This window comes from Anopheles bellator, chromosome 1 (genome assembly GCF_943735745.2).
Source record: "Anopheles bellator chromosome 1, idAnoBellAS_SP24_06.2, whole genome shotgun sequence".
Lineage (NCBI taxonomy): Eukaryota > Metazoa > Arthropoda > Insecta > Diptera > Culicidae > Anopheles > Anopheles bellator.
In genome coordinates this window covers 55,057,044-55,073,043 of record NC_071285.1, presented here as the reverse complement: position 1 = coordinate 55,073,043, position 16,000 = coordinate 55,057,044, and the positions used below count along the sequence as shown (strand labels likewise).

The 16,000-nt window shown below is 51.8% G+C and overlaps 6 protein-coding genes across 8 annotated transcripts; 4 read left to right on the top strand and 2 right to left on the bottom strand.

Annotated features, from left to right (window-relative positions):
• The first annotated feature begins 1,129 nt into the window (after positions 1 to 1,129).
• LOC131214893 (probable hydroxyacid-oxoacid transhydrogenase, mitochondrial) lies at positions 1,130 to 2,878 on the top strand. The gene is made up of 4 exons (XM_058209232.1): positions 1,130 to 1,270; positions 1,340 to 1,430; positions 1,499 to 2,533; positions 2,593 to 2,878. The coding sequence occupies exons 1-4, from the start codon at positions 1,221 to 1,223 to the stop codon at positions 2,815 to 2,817; spliced, it is 1,401 nt and encodes a 466-aa protein (XP_058065215.1). The 5' UTR covers positions 1,130 to 1,220; the 3' UTR covers positions 2,818 to 2,878.
• An 896-nt stretch (positions 2,879 to 3,774) lies between these two features.
• On the top strand, positions 3,775 to 8,552 carry LOC131216488 (tsukushi). 3 transcript variants are annotated; one of them, XM_058210996.1, is made up of 5 exons: positions 3,775 to 3,906; positions 6,643 to 6,866; positions 7,374 to 7,517; positions 7,586 to 8,000; positions 8,065 to 8,552. In XM_058210996.1, the coding sequence occupies exons 2-5, from the start codon at positions 6,666 to 6,668 to the stop codon at positions 8,421 to 8,423; spliced, it is 1,119 nt and encodes a 372-aa protein (XP_058066979.1). In that variant the 5' UTR covers positions 3,775 to 3,906; positions 6,643 to 6,665; the 3' UTR covers positions 8,424 to 8,552. The 3 variants fall into 3 exon arrangements, with proteins under 3 accessions (XP_058066979.1, XP_058066981.1, XP_058066980.1); XM_058210997.1 differs by lacking the exon at positions 3,775 to 3,906 and adding an exon at positions 4,341 to 4,465; XM_058210998.1 differs by lacking the exon at positions 7,374 to 7,517.
• A 232-nt stretch (positions 8,553 to 8,784) lies between these two features.
• LOC131206487 (exocyst complex component 6) lies at positions 8,785 to 11,202 on the top strand. Its single transcript, XM_058199054.1, has one exon. The coding sequence runs from the start codon at positions 8,844 to 8,846 to the stop codon at positions 11,142 to 11,144; it is 2,301 nt and encodes a 766-aa protein (XP_058055037.1). The 5' UTR covers positions 8,785 to 8,843; the 3' UTR covers positions 11,145 to 11,202.
• On the bottom strand, positions 11,188 to 13,415 carry LOC131206488 (regulator of nonsense transcripts 3A). The gene is made up of 2 exons (XM_058199055.1): positions 12,695 to 13,415; positions 11,188 to 12,630 (listed from the first exon to the last, which is right to left on the bottom strand). Exons 1-2 carry the CDS (start codon positions 13,314 to 13,316, stop codon positions 11,333 to 11,335), a joined length of 1,920 nt encoding a protein of 639 aa, XP_058055038.1. The 5' UTR covers positions 13,317 to 13,415; the 3' UTR covers positions 11,188 to 11,332.
• Positions 13,416 to 13,802: 387 nt separating this feature from the next.
• Positions 13,803 to 14,591, top strand: LOC131209948 (small ribosomal subunit protein bS1m). The gene is made up of 3 exons (XM_058203126.1): positions 13,803 to 14,133; positions 14,189 to 14,310; positions 14,373 to 14,591. Exons 1-3 carry the CDS (start codon positions 13,864 to 13,866, stop codon positions 14,539 to 14,541), a joined length of 561 nt encoding a protein of 186 aa, XP_058059109.1. The 5' UTR covers positions 13,803 to 13,863; the 3' UTR covers positions 14,542 to 14,591.
• Positions 14,581 to 15,612, bottom strand: LOC131209939 (enoyl-CoA delta isomerase 2). The gene has a single exon (XM_058203114.1). The coding sequence runs from the start codon at positions 15,437 to 15,439 to the stop codon at positions 14,648 to 14,650; it is 792 nt and encodes a 263-aa protein (XP_058059097.1). The 5' UTR covers positions 15,440 to 15,612; the 3' UTR covers positions 14,581 to 14,647.
• Positions 15,613 to 16,000: the final 388 nt, after the last annotated feature.

The following is a 16,000-nucleotide window of genomic DNA, read 5'->3' as shown; positions in this document are numbered from 1 at the left end:
TGTAAACAAGTAGCAAGTAGGTTTTTGGGAATTAATTGTGCGTTTAAGCATTTTTCATTAGTCCAAATATGAGTATGTCGATAGATTTTCTACATAACTTTGGATCTACTGTTCAGAGAAGGTACGTTCCAAACTCCGCAACACCAAACTCGCGTTGCTAATGCCTTTGTTTTCTGGTTTTGCAGAAAAAGGCCCCGAAAGCCGGCAAAACTTCAGAAAAGTGTCCCAAGAACAGTGCCGGCCTACTGGACACCCGCAACAGCACCAACACCGACCGATGTTGACCACAAGATTTTGATACAGCGCCTTTTGGAACTAGAGAGCGCTTTGTCCGCTTCGAAAAATCGAATTTGCCAATTGGAACAACTACTGCAAATACGCGAAAGTGCACAGACCGCTCCGTCCGTTGCCGTCCAGCCGGAGGAGCTGTTGCCGATAAAAAACAAGGAAAACCTTCAACTACTGGAAAGTTTGTCGTCGACGGAGGATGTACAGAGTGTTCTGCAATACGTGATGACTTCGCTTAACGATAACAAGTTCAACAATGGATTGGAGGTTTTATTCGCAGCAATGGATAAGTTCTTTGCACGCGAGTTTCTCTGTGAATGTGTGTGGGGTCGGAGAGTAAGTGGCCGCACAATATTATTGAAAGAATATCAGCAAACACTGCACTTAATACATTCACTAATTCAGCAGTACGACGCAACCTTCACAAAACAACAATTGGACATTGAGATAAAAAGTACTTTTTTAAAGCATGCAGCATGCCGAGCAAAAGCCAAACGTAAGAAGAAGTCTGTTCCCAGACCGAACAAACGGAAGCATTAACAGGAATTTCGCAGCCGGGACTCGCATTCGCGTTCTTACAAGGTCTTCCAGCACCGTCGTTGATCGTTGGCGGACAAGTTATGATTATCAACTAAATATACTTTAGTGCCTAACTCAATGAAAGATTTAGTTGTAAAAAACGTGAAATTGATGAAATATACACATTTTCATGTATTTTCTAAATATCTAGATGCTTCAGTTGGTTAATCAGATAAACCTAACCTAACATTGTTTTGATGTGAAACATTTCATGCCTTGGTTTTTGACAGCACTAACCCTTAAAGTGCCAGTCTTGTGGATCCCTATGAAATCTTATCAAGGTTGCTTTGCAGAATGCTGGAAAAGTCTGAAGCGAAGCGCGCAGCACGGCGACTAATCCAACGTAGCCAAAGATGTGGACCCGTGGAAGGATTACCAGCCTTATGCGCACTGTAAGTGGCAGGTAAGTGCACTGTTTGCCCTCTGCCCGTAACGGGTTACAGAAGCCTCCCGCTCTGCACTCCTTTCACAGCTGCAGTTGTCCTGCGCATTCACGATTGGACGTGGCCGCCGGAGGGAAAGCTCAACACAACTTACCACCCGAGAAGGAATATGCTTTCGAGGTGATGAGTCTACCTGGTGCCAATGAATGAAGTTGAATAATCAATAATGGGCTTGTGCCAATTGCCAGATGTCTTCGTCGACGATCCGCTATGGTCCCGGCGTTACCCGCGAGCTTGGGTACGACCTGGCAAACCTGAACGCCAAGAATGTTTGCGTCGTAACCGATCGCAACGTGATGGGACTGGCTTCGGTGAAGCAGGGTCTGAACTCGATGGCTCGGGCCGGCGTGTCCACCGTGCTCTTCACCGATGTGCGAATCGAACCAACGAACGAAAGCCTGCAGGTGGCGATCGATTTCGCACGGCAACACAGCTTCGACGCATTCGTGGCGATCGGTGGCGGTTCGGTGATCGATACGTGCAAGGCGGCCAACCTTTACAGTGCCGATCGCACGGCAGAGTTCCTGGACTACGTTAATGCACCGATCGGGAAAGCGAAAGAGGTTACCGTCTCGTTGAAGCCCCTCATCGCGGTACCGACAACCGCCGGAACGGGCTCGGAAACGACTGGGGTCGTCATTTTCGACCACAAACCGCTACACGCCAAAACGGGAATTTCCAGCAAAGCGCTGCGGCCAACACTGGGCTTGGTGGATCCGCTGCACACACTGTCCCAACCGGAAAAGGTAGCCGCGTACTGCGGGTTCGATGTGTTCTGTCATGCACTGGAGAGTTTCACCGCTATTCCGTATACCGAACGGAGCCCGGCACCGGTCAACCCGAAGCTCCGGCCACCGTACCAGGGCAGCAATCCTATCTCGGACGTGTGGGCCCGGTTCGCACTCGACACGATACGCAAACACTTCAAACCGGCAGTCTTTCAGCCGGACAATCTGGAGGCACGGTCACAGATGCATCTCGCATCGACGATGGCCGGTGTTGGGTTCGGCAATGCGGGTGTTCACCTTTGCCACGGTCTGTCGTACCCGATCGCAGGGCTTGTGAAGCGCTTCGTTCCCGAGGGCTACACGGCCAACCATCCGATCATTCCTCACGGGCTTTCGGTGGTGATGACGGCCCCGGCGGTTTTCCGTTTCACCGGAGCCAGCTGCCCGGAGCGACACCTGGAGGCGGCCGCAATTCTGGGCGCCGATGTTTCTAAGGTGAGGGACACAACAACCGTGTGATGTACGTTGACAATGTCTCGTTTTCCCGCCTCCAGAGCCATCGAAAGGATGCTGGAGCGATACTCTCAGACATTGTTCGAAGCTACATGCTCGAGCTGCGCATCGAAAACGGTCTATCGGCCCTCGGCTTCGAGTACTCCGATATTCCCGCGCTGGTCAAAGGTACACTGCCCCAGGAACGGATCACGAAGCTGGCGCCACGTGAACAGTCGGAAGCGGATCTTGCGCACCTGTTCGAGGACTCTCTCACCGTGTACTGATCGTTAGGGGCAGCGTCTGTGAGAGGTTTTATGTGCGTAAAAATAAAATCCGAAAGGGCGCCCTGCCTTCTATCCGAATACGCGCCGCAGGAGAAAAGACTCCGTTTGAACTTGACTACAATTTCATGATGGCCTGTCTTCTTTGGACTTACCAACCAACGGGTTGCGGTTCTGTTTACGAAAAGTCGTTTACGTGATGATCCCCATTAGTTGGTGGGCCCGATGATACATACTTCCGAAAATCCGATCTTTTGTCGACGTGCAGTTGGACTCTGTTTACACAACGATCTCGTGCCCCGTAAATCCCGACAATTCATAGCGCTGAGCCAGAACATATCCAACCATACCATAACTCTTTTCCCCTAGCAGGTACTTGAGGCCCAGGCCCATTTGGCCATCCCTCGAGAGAGTAAGTGTAAAAGCGTCCAATGTTAGGAACGCCACACCGGCTGGCTCAGTACAGACGGATTGAGTTTTACGACAAGTTGTCATACAAGTTGCTTCCAAACCGTTTTGCTCGTGTTTTATTGCACATTCGACGTTCGAACTTTAGATATTTGTTAGAGTAAATATGCCTCTAATTGTTGGCCATTCCTAACGACCTTGGGCAGGTATTCGAACCTCTTGGTGGCACCTTCGAACGGGTAGAACCCGAAAGCCATCACTTCTACCCGGTGCGACAAATAGGAAGAAAGGAGAAATGAATCAGGAAATTCCGCCGCCGTAACGCATACCTAGCGAAACCGAACGTCCAGTTCCTCTGTGTCGGTGTGGCATGATTCCACAGGTTGCCCAGCCCTTCGCTGGACCAATGTAGTCGGCAACCTTCCGACCAACGCACACACAATCCTCTATTATCATCTCGTCAGAGGCAGTGATAACCCCGGGGAGATGCGTTCTGACCGAGAAGCGGTCCGCGTTGTCGACCGGCCAACGTAACGCGCTCCCGCTCATCTCGCGCACTGGTCGGCGGGCCCGAGAGAGATTTTGAATTCGTCAGTTAGTGATTTAGTGTCAGTTAACCGTGCGCCCGGAACGGTCACACGCTGCGCCCGGTTCCTCTACATGTCAGTCCCGAAATTTGGAGCGGTACGTTGAGCCTACTTTAGACCATTAGGAAGCAGTTTAATTAACATCAGTTCGAGAACGACGCCTCCCGGAATGGCGTGAACGATCGGGGCAAACAAGATCGCGATCGGGGGTCGAGTGTGTTGGTTGAGATCGGTGTGATGGAGGAGTGTAGATGGAGGCTCAGATAAGACCTTGGCGTTCGAGTTTACGATCTAGTGGAATCCTTCCGATAAGACACCCCAAACCCGCCGCTTTATCTACGTCCAAGCCCCTGAAGTTCCAATGAAGAGGTTCCAGTTTTTGTTTTGTCGCCCAGCGGATGCTTATCAAAAGAGTGCGTGCGACGCTGACGACGAAAAATTAAGTGACAAATGAGTCCGGGCACCTTTTGGTTTCGTGATAAGGAACGGTTCCACCGTCGTAGCCCCGAAGGCCGACGGTTAGTTTAGAATGATTACCGGACCAGCATTGACCGCAACGGGAGCGATCGTCCAGAACCGAAAAACACTTATTCCGATTTAATCCGTCTGAAGTTCCGGTCCCGGTTATTGCGCTTGGAAAAACTTTCCACCAGAGTGTGAGTTATTCAGGTGCCGCTTCACTAATTAACCCGGTGTCGACACCTTTCGTCAATTGTGCAACAGATACTCGATTAAAAAGTGGCAACACAAAACGTGATCGTACTAAAAGTGGGTGGTAATTTTTAAAATATAGATGACCCATCGTTCCTACTATGACGTTGCGCTTTAAAAGCTCCCCTTATCCGATGGACGGCCGTAACAAGTTGTAACGGTTGATTGATAAGATAGTCGCGCGCCTCTTCCGCCAAGTGGCTTGGACTCCGGAAGGGACAAAACTGCTCGTCGGTCGCCCGTCTCATCAACAAGCGATTCTGTCGTGTTATGACCACCGCACAACACCGCTGACAATCCGACGTCAAGTGTCCACCAGCAACAACGCGCCATTTCCGATCGGTCCGATTTACGGTCCGCGTGTCGGTCATAATTCTCGCTTTAGTTTATGATGCCGCGCGGCCACTGGGAGGCCACCGAGGAAGTGCTAAACAATAGATGTGCACGCCATCGAGTGCAGCATCGCCTGTAGCTGTAATGAAGTGTAACGCTGCCCGCCTCCAAGATCTCCAACTCGATCTCCCGAGAACGGAGCGGAGCTGGATCTTACCCCAGCAAACAATCGACTCACGCTACATATTTGACTCAATTAAACGAAATTAGATCAATTAACCGAGTTTTTCTCTCCCCGACTCGCAACTTGACCCGGACCCAACGAGTGAAGATCCACTTTTATGGGGCGATTACGCACTGCGTGGAGTGGCTCGGGTTTCGCACAACTCCGGTGGGGGGACCCCAAACGGAACACAGCTGAGCAATGGCCCGAGAGACTTTTGTTAATTTGTATGGAGACGGAAAAGGGACTTCCAACCGATCAACCACCGCCAGACTGTGTGGAAAGCTGATCGACAGCGCTAATTGATCCGAACCGATTCGGGTGCTCGCCGTCCGGTTTGCTTTTTTCGAAACCTTCCGTTGACAGCCAATTGGCATTTCCGGTCGGTGCATCTGATGAACCCCTTGCTCGGGCAAACGGTTTTTCGGAAATTCGGTTAAAATTAAACTTTGCCACCTCGTAACAGTTCACCGAGTGTCGATCATGTTCGGTGCAGCATAAACAGAGCGAAAAGTATGTTTTGTGAGGGCTGTGAACGATCGAGTGATCGAGGGTTCCGTTGTGTGATGGATTGTGCAGTGCTATTAAATCACGTTCACAGTCACTCGGCACCGGGCCGGTCTTGAACGAGACGTGCCGAGTCTCATTAGAATTAGTAAATATGATGGAAAAATGAATCATTTGTTTAACGTTGTCGCGGGCACGTTACGATGGCACATACTGGCATTTCTAGTAGTTTCTCGCACAACATCACTATTTTTTAAATTTAAAATATCATTTGGTTTTTGGTCGATGGGGTCCCCTGGTTCCTCACTCGATGACGAAAGGGTTGGGAGGGAAAAAATAGGTGTGTGATCTATAAACACCTCGTAAACTCGATCGATTCTTTTGTCAATCGGTTTCCAACGGGAACCGGGCTTAATTGTGAGCGAGCGATAATAAATTGAATTAAATCGACGTGGTGCATTCAGCCATGTCGCCCCCAAACACCATTTTCCAGGAACGGGCATCCCGCGTATCGGAGACTCGCCTTTTTTGCCTTCAAAGCCAATTGGGACGCGCCGACACGGCCGTTTGATTGACGCACAATTCGATTGACGCGAACTCAACAATCCAGAACCTCGACTGCGAAAGCCACACCCCGAACCGGCCGTGAATGGCCAAAAACGGGCCACCGCGGTTTAAACTAGGCCGGTGCCCTTGCATCATCCCGATCAGCAGCGAGTGGCGATGCCTGGGAACGTGCTGTAAAGTAAAATAATGTGCATCTATCTTATCTGCCAGCTCGAAGGCTTTTTGAAGAGGCAATCGATTGGTTTGTTTGTAACCAATATTTAACGGGTCGCCAAGTGACAGTATAGAAACTGGCCTCTTATCTAGCAAAAGTTCTACGAAGCAGTCGTGAACGAACATTATGTGGCTACCATTTGAAAGCGAGCTTAACGAGTCATCTAATTAGAGAGCTTATGTACGCGCGCGTTATCGACGAGTCATAACGATCGTGTACTTGCCATTGCCTAGACAATCAAGATAAAACAATGCTTTTAATTGGCCGTCGGATTGCAGGTTGCTTCTGCCGTACGCTCAAAATGCTCCCTCCCAGCCCCCCGGCGATGATGACGGCCATTTTTATGCTTACGCTAAGCTATGCGAACGGATTCGCCACGTTACCGACGGAGCTCGATCGACCGCAGCGGTGCCAGCTGGAGCGGACGTACAAAATGATCGGCTACAATTGTGCAAACCTCAACCTGAAGGAGATCCCGCAGCAACTAAAGTCTAATCTGGAGGTAAGTGTGCGGGAGGAGCATTCTTACCGACCACGCATGATCGGGAGTGCAATTAATTTGATGGGGTCAATTGGCGATGGGGCCACCAGTTTCGTGCCCCAATCCACACGCGGGTCCTGGCTTTATCGGAAAAGTGTTATATTTTCCGCGGAAATACTTGTGCCACGAAGTGGCCAACCGGTTAACCTTCAACCAATGGCCGACACTTAGTACAGTAAACATCATACTCGCCTCACCATCGCCATCTGGCCAACCGAAACTCGGTTTCTTATCCAAAATTTACTGCTTCGGCGATCTTGCTAGGGACGCACCCGACCAGCACGAACCGAGTCGTCTCGAAGGAGTAAACTAACAAACCAATTGAAATCAATTAACTCAATCGTCTCACATCTCGGGGCGGTCAGTTCTTATTGGGGAAGCCGGGCGCGTCTGTTGCTCTCGTTTTCTTCGTACACGGGTGTTATTCTAAATGTCTACAACATTTCTGCTGCTCCCCCTTGCTTTCAGATATTCGATCTCAGCTTCAATCGCATCCGTGATTTGGACCAGGAATCCTTCTCCCGTTACGGTGCCGTCAAGTATCTGTATCTGTTTGAAAACATGATCCAAAACATTGAGGAGGGTACTTTCGGTGCTCTAACGAATCTGGAGGTATGTTGAGACACATCCAAGCTCCCCCAAAGGACTGTTATTAAATCGTGTGGTTTACCTTACGCCAGGCACTGGATCTTTCGTTCAACGCGCTGAAAACCATACCGTTGGAGATATTCGAGCTTCCAGTGCTACGCAACCTATACGCAGGACACAATGCTCTGACAGAGTTGGAGAGCGATTTGGGGCGACTCCGCAAACCCATCAAGGCGCCGCTGCAGGTGTTAGGTCTTCCCGATTGTCGATTGTCCCGGTTACCGGACTTTGGTATTTTGCCCGACCTGTGGCAGTTGAACATCTCGTCCAACCCCATGAAGAAGCTCACACTGGAGCAGTTCTCACCGATGTGCCATCTAAAAACGATCGATCTCAACAACACCCAGATACCGGTCTGTTCGTGCCAAATACTGACGGCGGAACTGACCCTCCGGAGGACGAAAGTAATGTTCCCCCCGCTCTACTGCATTCCGCTCACATCGTCAGGTGAGTGTCGTAGAGGGACGTAGCGGCGCGATTTACTAAAATGGGATTTTTTTTTCACTTGCAGAACAAGACCAGTGTAGAGCGCAGGTCGGGGCCGCGCTCGACGCGGAAAAGGTGGCCGATTTCCACCAGTGCATGGACGTTCGGAACTCTCGCCAGCTGGACACCGAGGCCAAGACGGCGTGGATGAAAATATCGGCCGCCGTCGTGGGCTGCATTTGTGTGTTCGCCATCATTCTGTACTGTCTGCACCGGCGGAACGCGAAACACACGAAGGGTGGTCCGAAACATCGGAAACCGATCGCGATAAGCGACAACATCAATCGGGTAATGGCCGCCCAAGCCCAAACCGTGCCCCAAGAGGCCCCCGTTAGTCCCGGTGAGCGGGTCAAGAGTGATAAATTGTTGAGTGATTGTGATTAGAAGCGGTGGTATCGTAATTAGGTGTGTAGCGATTTCACAAGACTATTACTAGACGAGCTAAGGAACTAGTGGTGTAGAAACAATGTAAATATTAGCGAATACGTTGCCATGAATTAAGCTAAGATTGTATATGCCATCAGTGTAATAAACTGGAAACGTCTTCCCGTTTCTTCCCGTTACCGAATTTCCTTTGAAACGTGTTTATTTTCCGCCGCTTTTCCGCTTTCGGCGCCATCGGTCGTTCCCGAAGGGATTTGTTGTGGCTTTGAATCATCGATTCGTCATCACCGTCATCAGCCGCGATGTAAACAAACCGCAGAGGCTCATTTGACGTTTGTGAAGAAACGTAATCAAAATCGAATTTTATCTGTTCGGAATTATTGAGTTTTGAGGATTGGAAAGTGAACTAACCGACCGACGATGGGCAGCATTTCGATGCAGGACATCGAGGCGGTGGACGACTACTGGGGTCCAACGTTTCGCACCATCCTCGAGGGAAATTCGCACGACCAAGTCTCGGAGCAACTGGACGCCCGGATCCGATCGCACGATAAGGACATCGAGCGGATCTGCAACCTGTACTATCAGGGGTTCATCGATTCGATCCGCGAACTGCTGCTGGTGAAGTCGCAGGCCCAGGGTCTCAACCAGGAAGTGTTGACGCTGAACGATTCCCTCGGCAAAGCATCGGCCGGAGTGATCGCGAAGGGCAACGAGCTGGTGAAGGCCCGCAAGGTAGAGGGGAACATTGCGGGCGCTATCGAGGGGCTGTCGAGCTGCCTGCCGGTGCTGGAGTGCTACAGCAAGCTGTTGCGGCAGGTGCGCGAAAAGCGCTACTATCCGGCCCTGAAAACGCTGGAGGTGCTCGAAAACGAGTACCTCCCGAAGGTGGCCGGATACCGATTTTCGCAGCAGATGCGCGACACGATTCCGCGGCTGAAGGAAAACATCAAGAAATCGTCCGAGGAGGACTTTCGCGAGTTTCTCGAGAATATTCGCAAGTTTTCGCCGAAAATCGGGGAGATTGCGATGAAGCACACGAAGGAGTTGCAGAAGCGCGATCTGGACACGATCATCGCCGAGTACCGGCAGCTAGCGGAACGGGGTGGTCCCGCAGGCAGTGTGTTCGGCGATGACGATGAGGATGTGAACGCACAGGATCTGATCGACTTTTCACCCATCTACCGGTGTCTGCACATCTACACCGTGCTGAATGATAAGGAGTACTTCGAGAAGGACTACCGGAAGCAGCGACGCGATCAGGCCAAGCTGGTGCTGCAGGCACCACAAACGATGCACGACAATCTGGAGGCGTACAAGACGTACATCTACTCGATCGTGGGCTTCTTCGTGGTCGAGGATCACGTGATGAACACCGGAGGGGACATTGTGACTCAGACGTACCTCGACGATCTGTGGTCGTCGTCGTTGTCCCGTGCCGTCAACGTGCTTAGTATGTCCTCATCGTCCTGTACCGACCCAAACGTGCTGCTGCGTATTAAGAACTTGATCATGCTGAGCATAACGACACTGAAAAACTACGGTTACACCGTGTCCCAACTGTGGGATCTACTGCTCGAGATGCGAGATCACTACAACGAGGTATTGTTGCAGCGCTGGGTGAATGAGTTCCGTGACATTCTCGACCGGAGCGACTTTCTGCCGCTGGAGGCCCACAACCAGGACGAGTACGATGCGGTCCTGGAGCGCTTCCCTTTCCACTCTGAGCAGCTGGAGTCGCAACCGTTTCCGAAAAAGTTTCCGTTTTCGCGCATGGTCCCCGAGGTTTACCACCAAGCGATGGAGTTTATGTACGCGTGCATGAAGTTCTCCGAGGAGCTAACGCTGTCACCGAACGAAATCGCCGCCATGGTGCGGAAGGCGGCCAATTTACTGCTGACGCGCAGCTTCAGTGGCTGCCTGTCGGCGGTGTTCCGTAGCCCGAGTTTGGCCCTGATGCAGGTCATTCAGATCATCATCGACACGCAGTACCTCGAAAAGGCGGGCCCTTTCCTCGATTCGTTCGTTTGCAAGATGACGGGCACGGTGCAGAGCGTGACGCAAACGCCGTCCGCCATGTTCCACGTGGCCCGTTCCGAGGCGGAACAGCAGGTGTCGACGAAGCTGTGCTGCAAACTGGACGAGTTCTTTGAGGAACTGGAGGGCTACGACTGGATGCTGCCGGAATCCTACGGCCACGCGTCCCCATTCGTCACCGATATGGTCGCGTTCTTGCAGAGCACCTTCCAGAGCTTCTCGTACATTCTGCCCGGTGTGGCCCTGGCCGCCTGTCGGAAGGCGTGCGAACACATCGCCACGACGGTGTCGAAGCTCATTCTGTCGGACGATATCCGGCAGATTTCGGGTGGCGCCCTCGACCAGATCAATCTCGATCTGATGCAGTTCGAGCTTTTTGCCTCTTCGGATCCGGTGCCGGGTCTGCGAGAAGGTGATCTGTCAAAGTACTTTGCCGAAATACGCCAGCTGCTGGACCTGCTGATCTCGGAGGACTGGAGTGCCTATCTGCACGACTTCGGAAAGGATGAAAATCGGTACTCGTTCGTGCATCCGTCCACGATCATCGTGGTGCTGGAGAAACTCCGGGAAGCGGACAAGAAGTCGATGCTGTCGCTGATGAAATCGAAATCAGAGCGCGACAAGAAAAAGCTGCTCGAAACGGTGCTACGCCAGTTGAAGCAGTTGGCCGAGCGACAGAACTAGGGCACCCCCTCAAATATCCGTTTAGATTAGAACTCGTATATGTATTAACAGCGAAATGATCGTAGAAATAAAGCGTTGACGATTGCTTACTTAATTATGAGTCGCGCGTAACCTCCACAGATTTATTTCGTCCCCGAGATGGTAAAAGCAACGCATCAAATCAAAGGATTCTCCGCCTCCGGCGCCCTTCAACTGGCGTCAACGGTCGGTGCCTCGTTCGTGGTGGGCTGCCCTTCGGCATCGCTCGAGTTCTTCCGTCTCGCGTTTTTCCGATCATCCTTGGACGGCGCCTTTTTCGTCAGCCGGTGGCGCCGATCTGCCGGCCCGTCGCCCGAAGCTGCCGCCGACAGCGGTGTGTCCGAGGGACGATCGGAATCACTGCGTCCGCCACGCTCTTCTTCGGTTTTGCCAGCCACGATCCGTTTGCGCGGTTGATAGATCTCCATCGAGGGCCGATCCTTGTTGCGTATTTTGCGCGCTACCCGCGCTTCTTTTAGCTTCTGACGAATGTGATCGTCCTTTGGCCGATCGCCACTGACCAGTGTGTCCGGCGAAGGTGACTTTCCGTTGTCCGTGTTCGTTTCCTCTGAGATCGGAGAAGGTACGTCGCGCGCGGAGGAGGAATTCTGGGCACCGGATGAAGAACGCTCGGTCGGAGGCAGTGAAGGTGGGTTGGCGGAGGCCGTGGACGAAGGACTGCGCAGGATAGTGATCGTCTTCTCTTTCGGGACGAATGGCGGTACGTCCGCCGTGAGCATGCTCTTCTTAATGTCGATTTTCGGAACGGTCGGGTCCGTTTCTCCGCCATCCACCGACCACTTGTTGTCGAGCCGTGATTCCGCACGGGCTCGCGTTTCCTTGCGCCGCTCACTGTACTTCTTGACCTCTTTTTTGACCGCCGCTCCGGTGGGAGGATAGTTCGACGAGGACTTCGATGGTTGGTCATTCTGTTTGCCAGACGCGGCCGGTTCTTTGCGGTGCTTCTCACTTCGATCACCCTTCGGATGCTGTTGGTGAGGTCGCGCATCCTGTTCCTTCGCCTTGTCCTTTTCCCGTTTCTTTCCCGCCTTTTCGCGATCTTGCTTCTTGGGCGGATTTTTGTCACCATCCGATTTGTCGGTGGCCGCCGGTGCCGCCTTATTTTCGTCTTCTTTCCGGTCCCGGTTGCGATCCTTTTTCTTCTCTTTTTTACGGTCGTCCTTACCCTTTCCCTCGGCGCCCTTCTTGTCCGAGCCACCTGCCGATCCTTTCGATGCGTTTTGCGCCGGATCCAATCTCGACGGGACCGTTCGCACCATGATTGCGGTAACTTCTCTCTCTTCCTTAATGGCTTCCGGCATCGATTTGGCAATCTGAGTCTTACGCCCATGCCGCTCTTCGTCCCGAACCTTCCGCTTTTCCTCCTGCTTCCGGCGCCGCTCGTCCTGCCTCTCCTGCTTCCGTTGTGCGACATACTCCAGCAGCGGCGTCGTTTTGATTTTCTCCTCTGCAAAGCAACGTATTGTTGGGCGTTTAGTGGCGGCTTTAACCTTGCCAGTGTCGGAACTTACCTGGTTCCAGATTGAAATTGAATTCCTGCGTTCCCCGTCCATGTTGGGCTTCCTGTTCCTCCGCTTCAAGCGCTTCCTTGAACGCAATGAAGTGTACGTCGCTTTCGATCGTACTACATTTGGAGTCCTTCTTGCGGGACCGATTCTTGGGCAGCCGCTGGAACGGGGCATACTCCACCACGGCCGGGTACTCGGCGCCCTTGCTGTCGATGAATGTGTACCCATCGTAGCTCTCCGTGAAGCGAAACACATCGGCCGGATCCGTGAAGGTGATGTACGCCCGCGACGAGGCGTTCACGCCCAGCGACCAATCGGGCCCCACAAAGTAGAACTCTTCGTGCTTCGGCAGCACGCCGTCGGTCGATATCTGCTCGCGAAACATTTCCTCCGTCATCGATGGCGGTAACCGGCGGATGACGACGCGGGTCCTGGGTTTCGCGGTTTCTTTTTTGCTCTTTTTGCTCCGCTTGCTGCCGCCCGTTGCCGCAACGACCCCATCCTTGCCCTTGTCCTTTTTGTCCTTCTTCGGCTTGTTGTCCGCTTTGCGCTCCGCACCGCCGCCACCGGCCGAAGCGGGCGACTCTCTGCGCGGCTTGTCCGGTCCCGATTTGGGTTGGTCCATTCGCTTGATTACGCCGTCTCAGTCATCGGTCGCCAGCGTTGTGGCGGTAATCGGGTACGTAAATCGGATTGTAGCCTCACAACTCTGCACACGCATTCGCTTGAGCACGTCTTCGAGGCGGAAAAGGTTGACGATACACAATTTTGTTTTGATTGTTTGACATTACGAAACGCTCTCCTCGTTGAGAGTTCGTCCTTCGGGAATGGCTACCGGCTTCTGCCTTTCTGGAAAATCGGAAATCTCGGCCGGTGCGGTACCATACTTTTCATTTAGAAGTAACTAAGGAAAAGGGGAAATTTTTCATCAATTGTGCCATATTGGTGTACAACTTAGTTTAGGAAAAGGTTTCCCGATGTTTCCCGCGAAAATATCCGATTCCGTTTCATCGATTCAGGGCTCTCAGTCGGGTTGTCAAAAAAGTTGATGATGAAAGCGAACGTCGATTTAAATGTCACATTGTGTAATTCTAAACATCGAGTCCTCCGTTTGATTGTTTTCCCCTTTTCGTCTCAGCCGAATTTTGCCGGCTCGTACTTGGTACAAAAATATGGCCCTGCTTTTACGGTTATCTAGTCAACGTCCCGTTTTTTCGAGTGTCCTCCAGTCATCCCGTCATATTTTTGGGGCCCACTTCAGTACTGACACACAACCACCTAGCGATTGGAAGGATGTGTCCGATCCGGAAGCACCTGCGAGCGCGAAGGTCGGAGGTTTTGCCAAAGCCTATCAGAAGCACAGCGAATCGCTACAACAGGAACCTGCGAATGAGCCCCCGAAAACGTTTGCTTCACTGCTGCGAAACTCCAAATTTGTCGATGTGAGTAAGGAAAGGAGAGAATCGAAGAACTGAACCCCCTTAGACTGTCGTTTAGTTAGGTGACGCGGAAGGAAAGATTGTGACCGGCAAAATATTCCACGTCGTCGAGAACGACCTATACATTGATTTTGGATGGAAGTTTCACTGCGTTTGCACCCGGCCCGCGAAAAACGGCGAGTAAGTAGCACGAGTTCTGGTTTCTAAAGCTGGCGATCGTAATTGTTAATCGGGTTCCCCAGGGATTACGTTCGAGGAGCACGGGTTCGGATGCGCGTGAAGGACCTTGAGCTGTCAACACGGTTTTTAGGATCGAACAAGGACCTTACCCTGCTCGAAGCCGACTGCCAGCTTCTAGGGTTAATATCATCGCCTGCCGCACGATCCCGTGGCCCGGAGCTTGCCAAATGAATCGTTGCACGAAAAATAGAGTCGGTCGCAGTTATTAGGGCATAGCGTTACCGTGAATTCCTATTTTTATTTCCCTGATATTCCCAGTTTCCCATGATGACACCGTTTACATTTTGCTTTTCTTCATCATAAACGACATTACCGCACTGACGGCTTCCTCCGTTTGCCAACGTGCACTCAGCGCCTTTGTTTCGTTTTCGTTCGCTTCGAACAACTGCTCGCGGTGGAAGCGATTGATCAATCGCTTACTCGTCATGATTGACCCGATCGGAAGCGCACCGTATTCTAGCACTCGTGGCCACAATTTGGAACTAATTTCATCGTATTTTATCACGTCCGCAACCACTCCAAACCGGAGCGCTTCCTGTGCCGTCATGCGGTGGTTCAGTAGCAGCATTTCCGAGGCCTTGCTGCGGCCCATCAGGAGCGGAAACGTGTACGACGAGCATCCTTCGGCGCACAGTCCCAGGTTGGTGAACGGAGTGTAAAAGTAGGCAGTGTCCACCATGTAAACAACGTCACAGAGCAACGCCGTCGTGGCCGCGATACCGATCGCCGGTCCGTTGACGATCGCAATCAGCAGTTTATCGAACGCGATGAATGCGCGGACCATGTCTCGCAGAATGGTGTTCCCTTGGGCCAGCTTCTCATCTACGGGGCCTTCTTCCGCCACAATGGAGCTTATATCGTTCCCTGAGCTGTAGAAGTCACCGCTTCCGGTCAGCACGACCACATTCACGGTGTTGTCCTGGTTGGCCGCATTCAGGACGTTCCCAATATCCTGATAAGCCTGCTTGTTTAGGGCATTCTTTTTACGCGGATTGTTAAGTGTTACGCGCAGAACCGTTCCAAAGCGGTCGAGTTTTAGGTGAACCGGTTGTTGTGTTCCACTGGCCATTGTAAGACAGAATACTGAGGCGGACCCGCTCTTAACTGGAATAGGTGGCACTGCATAAACGCAAATGCCGATTCACGCTGATAACGCACGGTACGATAACAGTACGTGGTGTGGACTTTATGTTTTTTTTCAAACCTATGACCAAGGGTCAGGCTTTTCGCGGAGGCGAGGAACGGCCATTGCAACGGAATGGACGAAACATAATAAACAGACACACACACATGCAGGAGAAATTTAGTGAATAATATAGAAATAAGCGTTATAAAATCATCGAAGCATTGTTACCAAATCTTGTAAGGTAAATGGAGATTAATGGTAGAATAGTAGAATTTTTCCACGGCTCCTTAATTCAAGCTTGCTCCGCAATAAAACTTAAAGCATTCGCCTTTTACCGTCTTTCCAACCCTGTTCATCGACGACATCATTGACGAAACAGCGCACACCGTTTGACAGCGCGATCGAGGGGACACTCACCGTCGAGCAAGCGGCGAGTGGCCACCAGCACGGTTCATCGATTTTCCTTTTTTGACGGCATCGAAGTTGCGCTCAACCTATTTCACA

What these genes read in the sequence shown, in the direction of transcription:
- LOC131214893 (XM_058209232.1), top strand. Translation starts at nt 1,221, where the DNA reads ATGTGGACCCGTGGAAGGATTACCAGCCTTATGCGCACTGTAAGTGGC. An exon ending in ATGCGCACTGTAAGTGGCAG is followed by an intron (nt 1,271 to 1,339) that starts GTAAGTGCACTG and finishes CTCCTTTCACAG; the next exon opens with CTGCAGTTGTCCTGCGCATT. An exon ending in TGGGCGCCGATGTTTCTAAG is followed by an intron (nt 2,534 to 2,592) that starts GTGAGGGACACA and finishes TCCCGCCTCCAG; the next exon opens with AGCCATCGAAAGGATGCTGG.
- LOC131216488 (XM_058210996.1), top strand. Translation starts at nt 6,666, where the DNA reads ATGCTCCCTCCCAGCCCCCCGGCGATGATGACGGCCATTTTTATGCTT. An exon ending in AACTAAAGTCTAATCTGGAG is followed by an intron (nt 6,867 to 7,373) that starts GTAAGTGTGCGG and finishes CCTTGCTTTCAG; the next exon opens with ATATTCGATCTCAGCTTCAA. An exon ending in GTGCTCTAACGAATCTGGAG is followed by an intron (nt 7,518 to 7,585) that starts GTATGTTGAGAC and finishes ACCTTACGCCAG; the next exon opens with GCACTGGATCTTTCGTTCAA.
- LOC131206487 (XM_058199054.1), top strand. Translation starts at nt 8,844, where the DNA reads ATGGGCAGCATTTCGATGCAGGACATCGAGGCGGTGGACGACTACTGG.
- LOC131206488 (XM_058199055.1), bottom strand. Translation starts at nt 13,316, where the DNA reads ATGGACCAACCCAAATCGGGACCGGACAAGCCGCGCAGAGAGTCGCCC. An exon ending in CAATTTCAATCTGGAACCAG is followed by an intron (nt 12,631 to 12,694) that starts GTAAGTTCCGAC and finishes GTTGCTTTGCAG; the next exon opens with AGGAGAAAATCAAAACGACG.
- LOC131209948 (XM_058203126.1), top strand. Translation starts at nt 13,864, where the DNA reads ATGGCCCTGCTTTTACGGTTATCTAGTCAACGTCCCGTTTTTTCGAGT. An exon ending in GAAACTCCAAATTTGTCGAT is followed by an intron (nt 14,134 to 14,188) that starts GTGAGTAAGGAA and finishes ACTGTCGTTTAG; the next exon opens with TTAGGTGACGCGGAAGGAAA. An exon ending in CGGCCCGCGAAAAACGGCGA is followed by an intron (nt 14,311 to 14,372) that starts GTAAGTAGCACG and finishes CGGGTTCCCCAG; the next exon opens with GGATTACGTTCGAGGAGCAC.
- LOC131209939 (XM_058203114.1), bottom strand. Translation starts at nt 15,439, where the DNA reads ATGGCCAGTGGAACACAACAACCGGTTCACCTAAAACTCGACCGCTTT.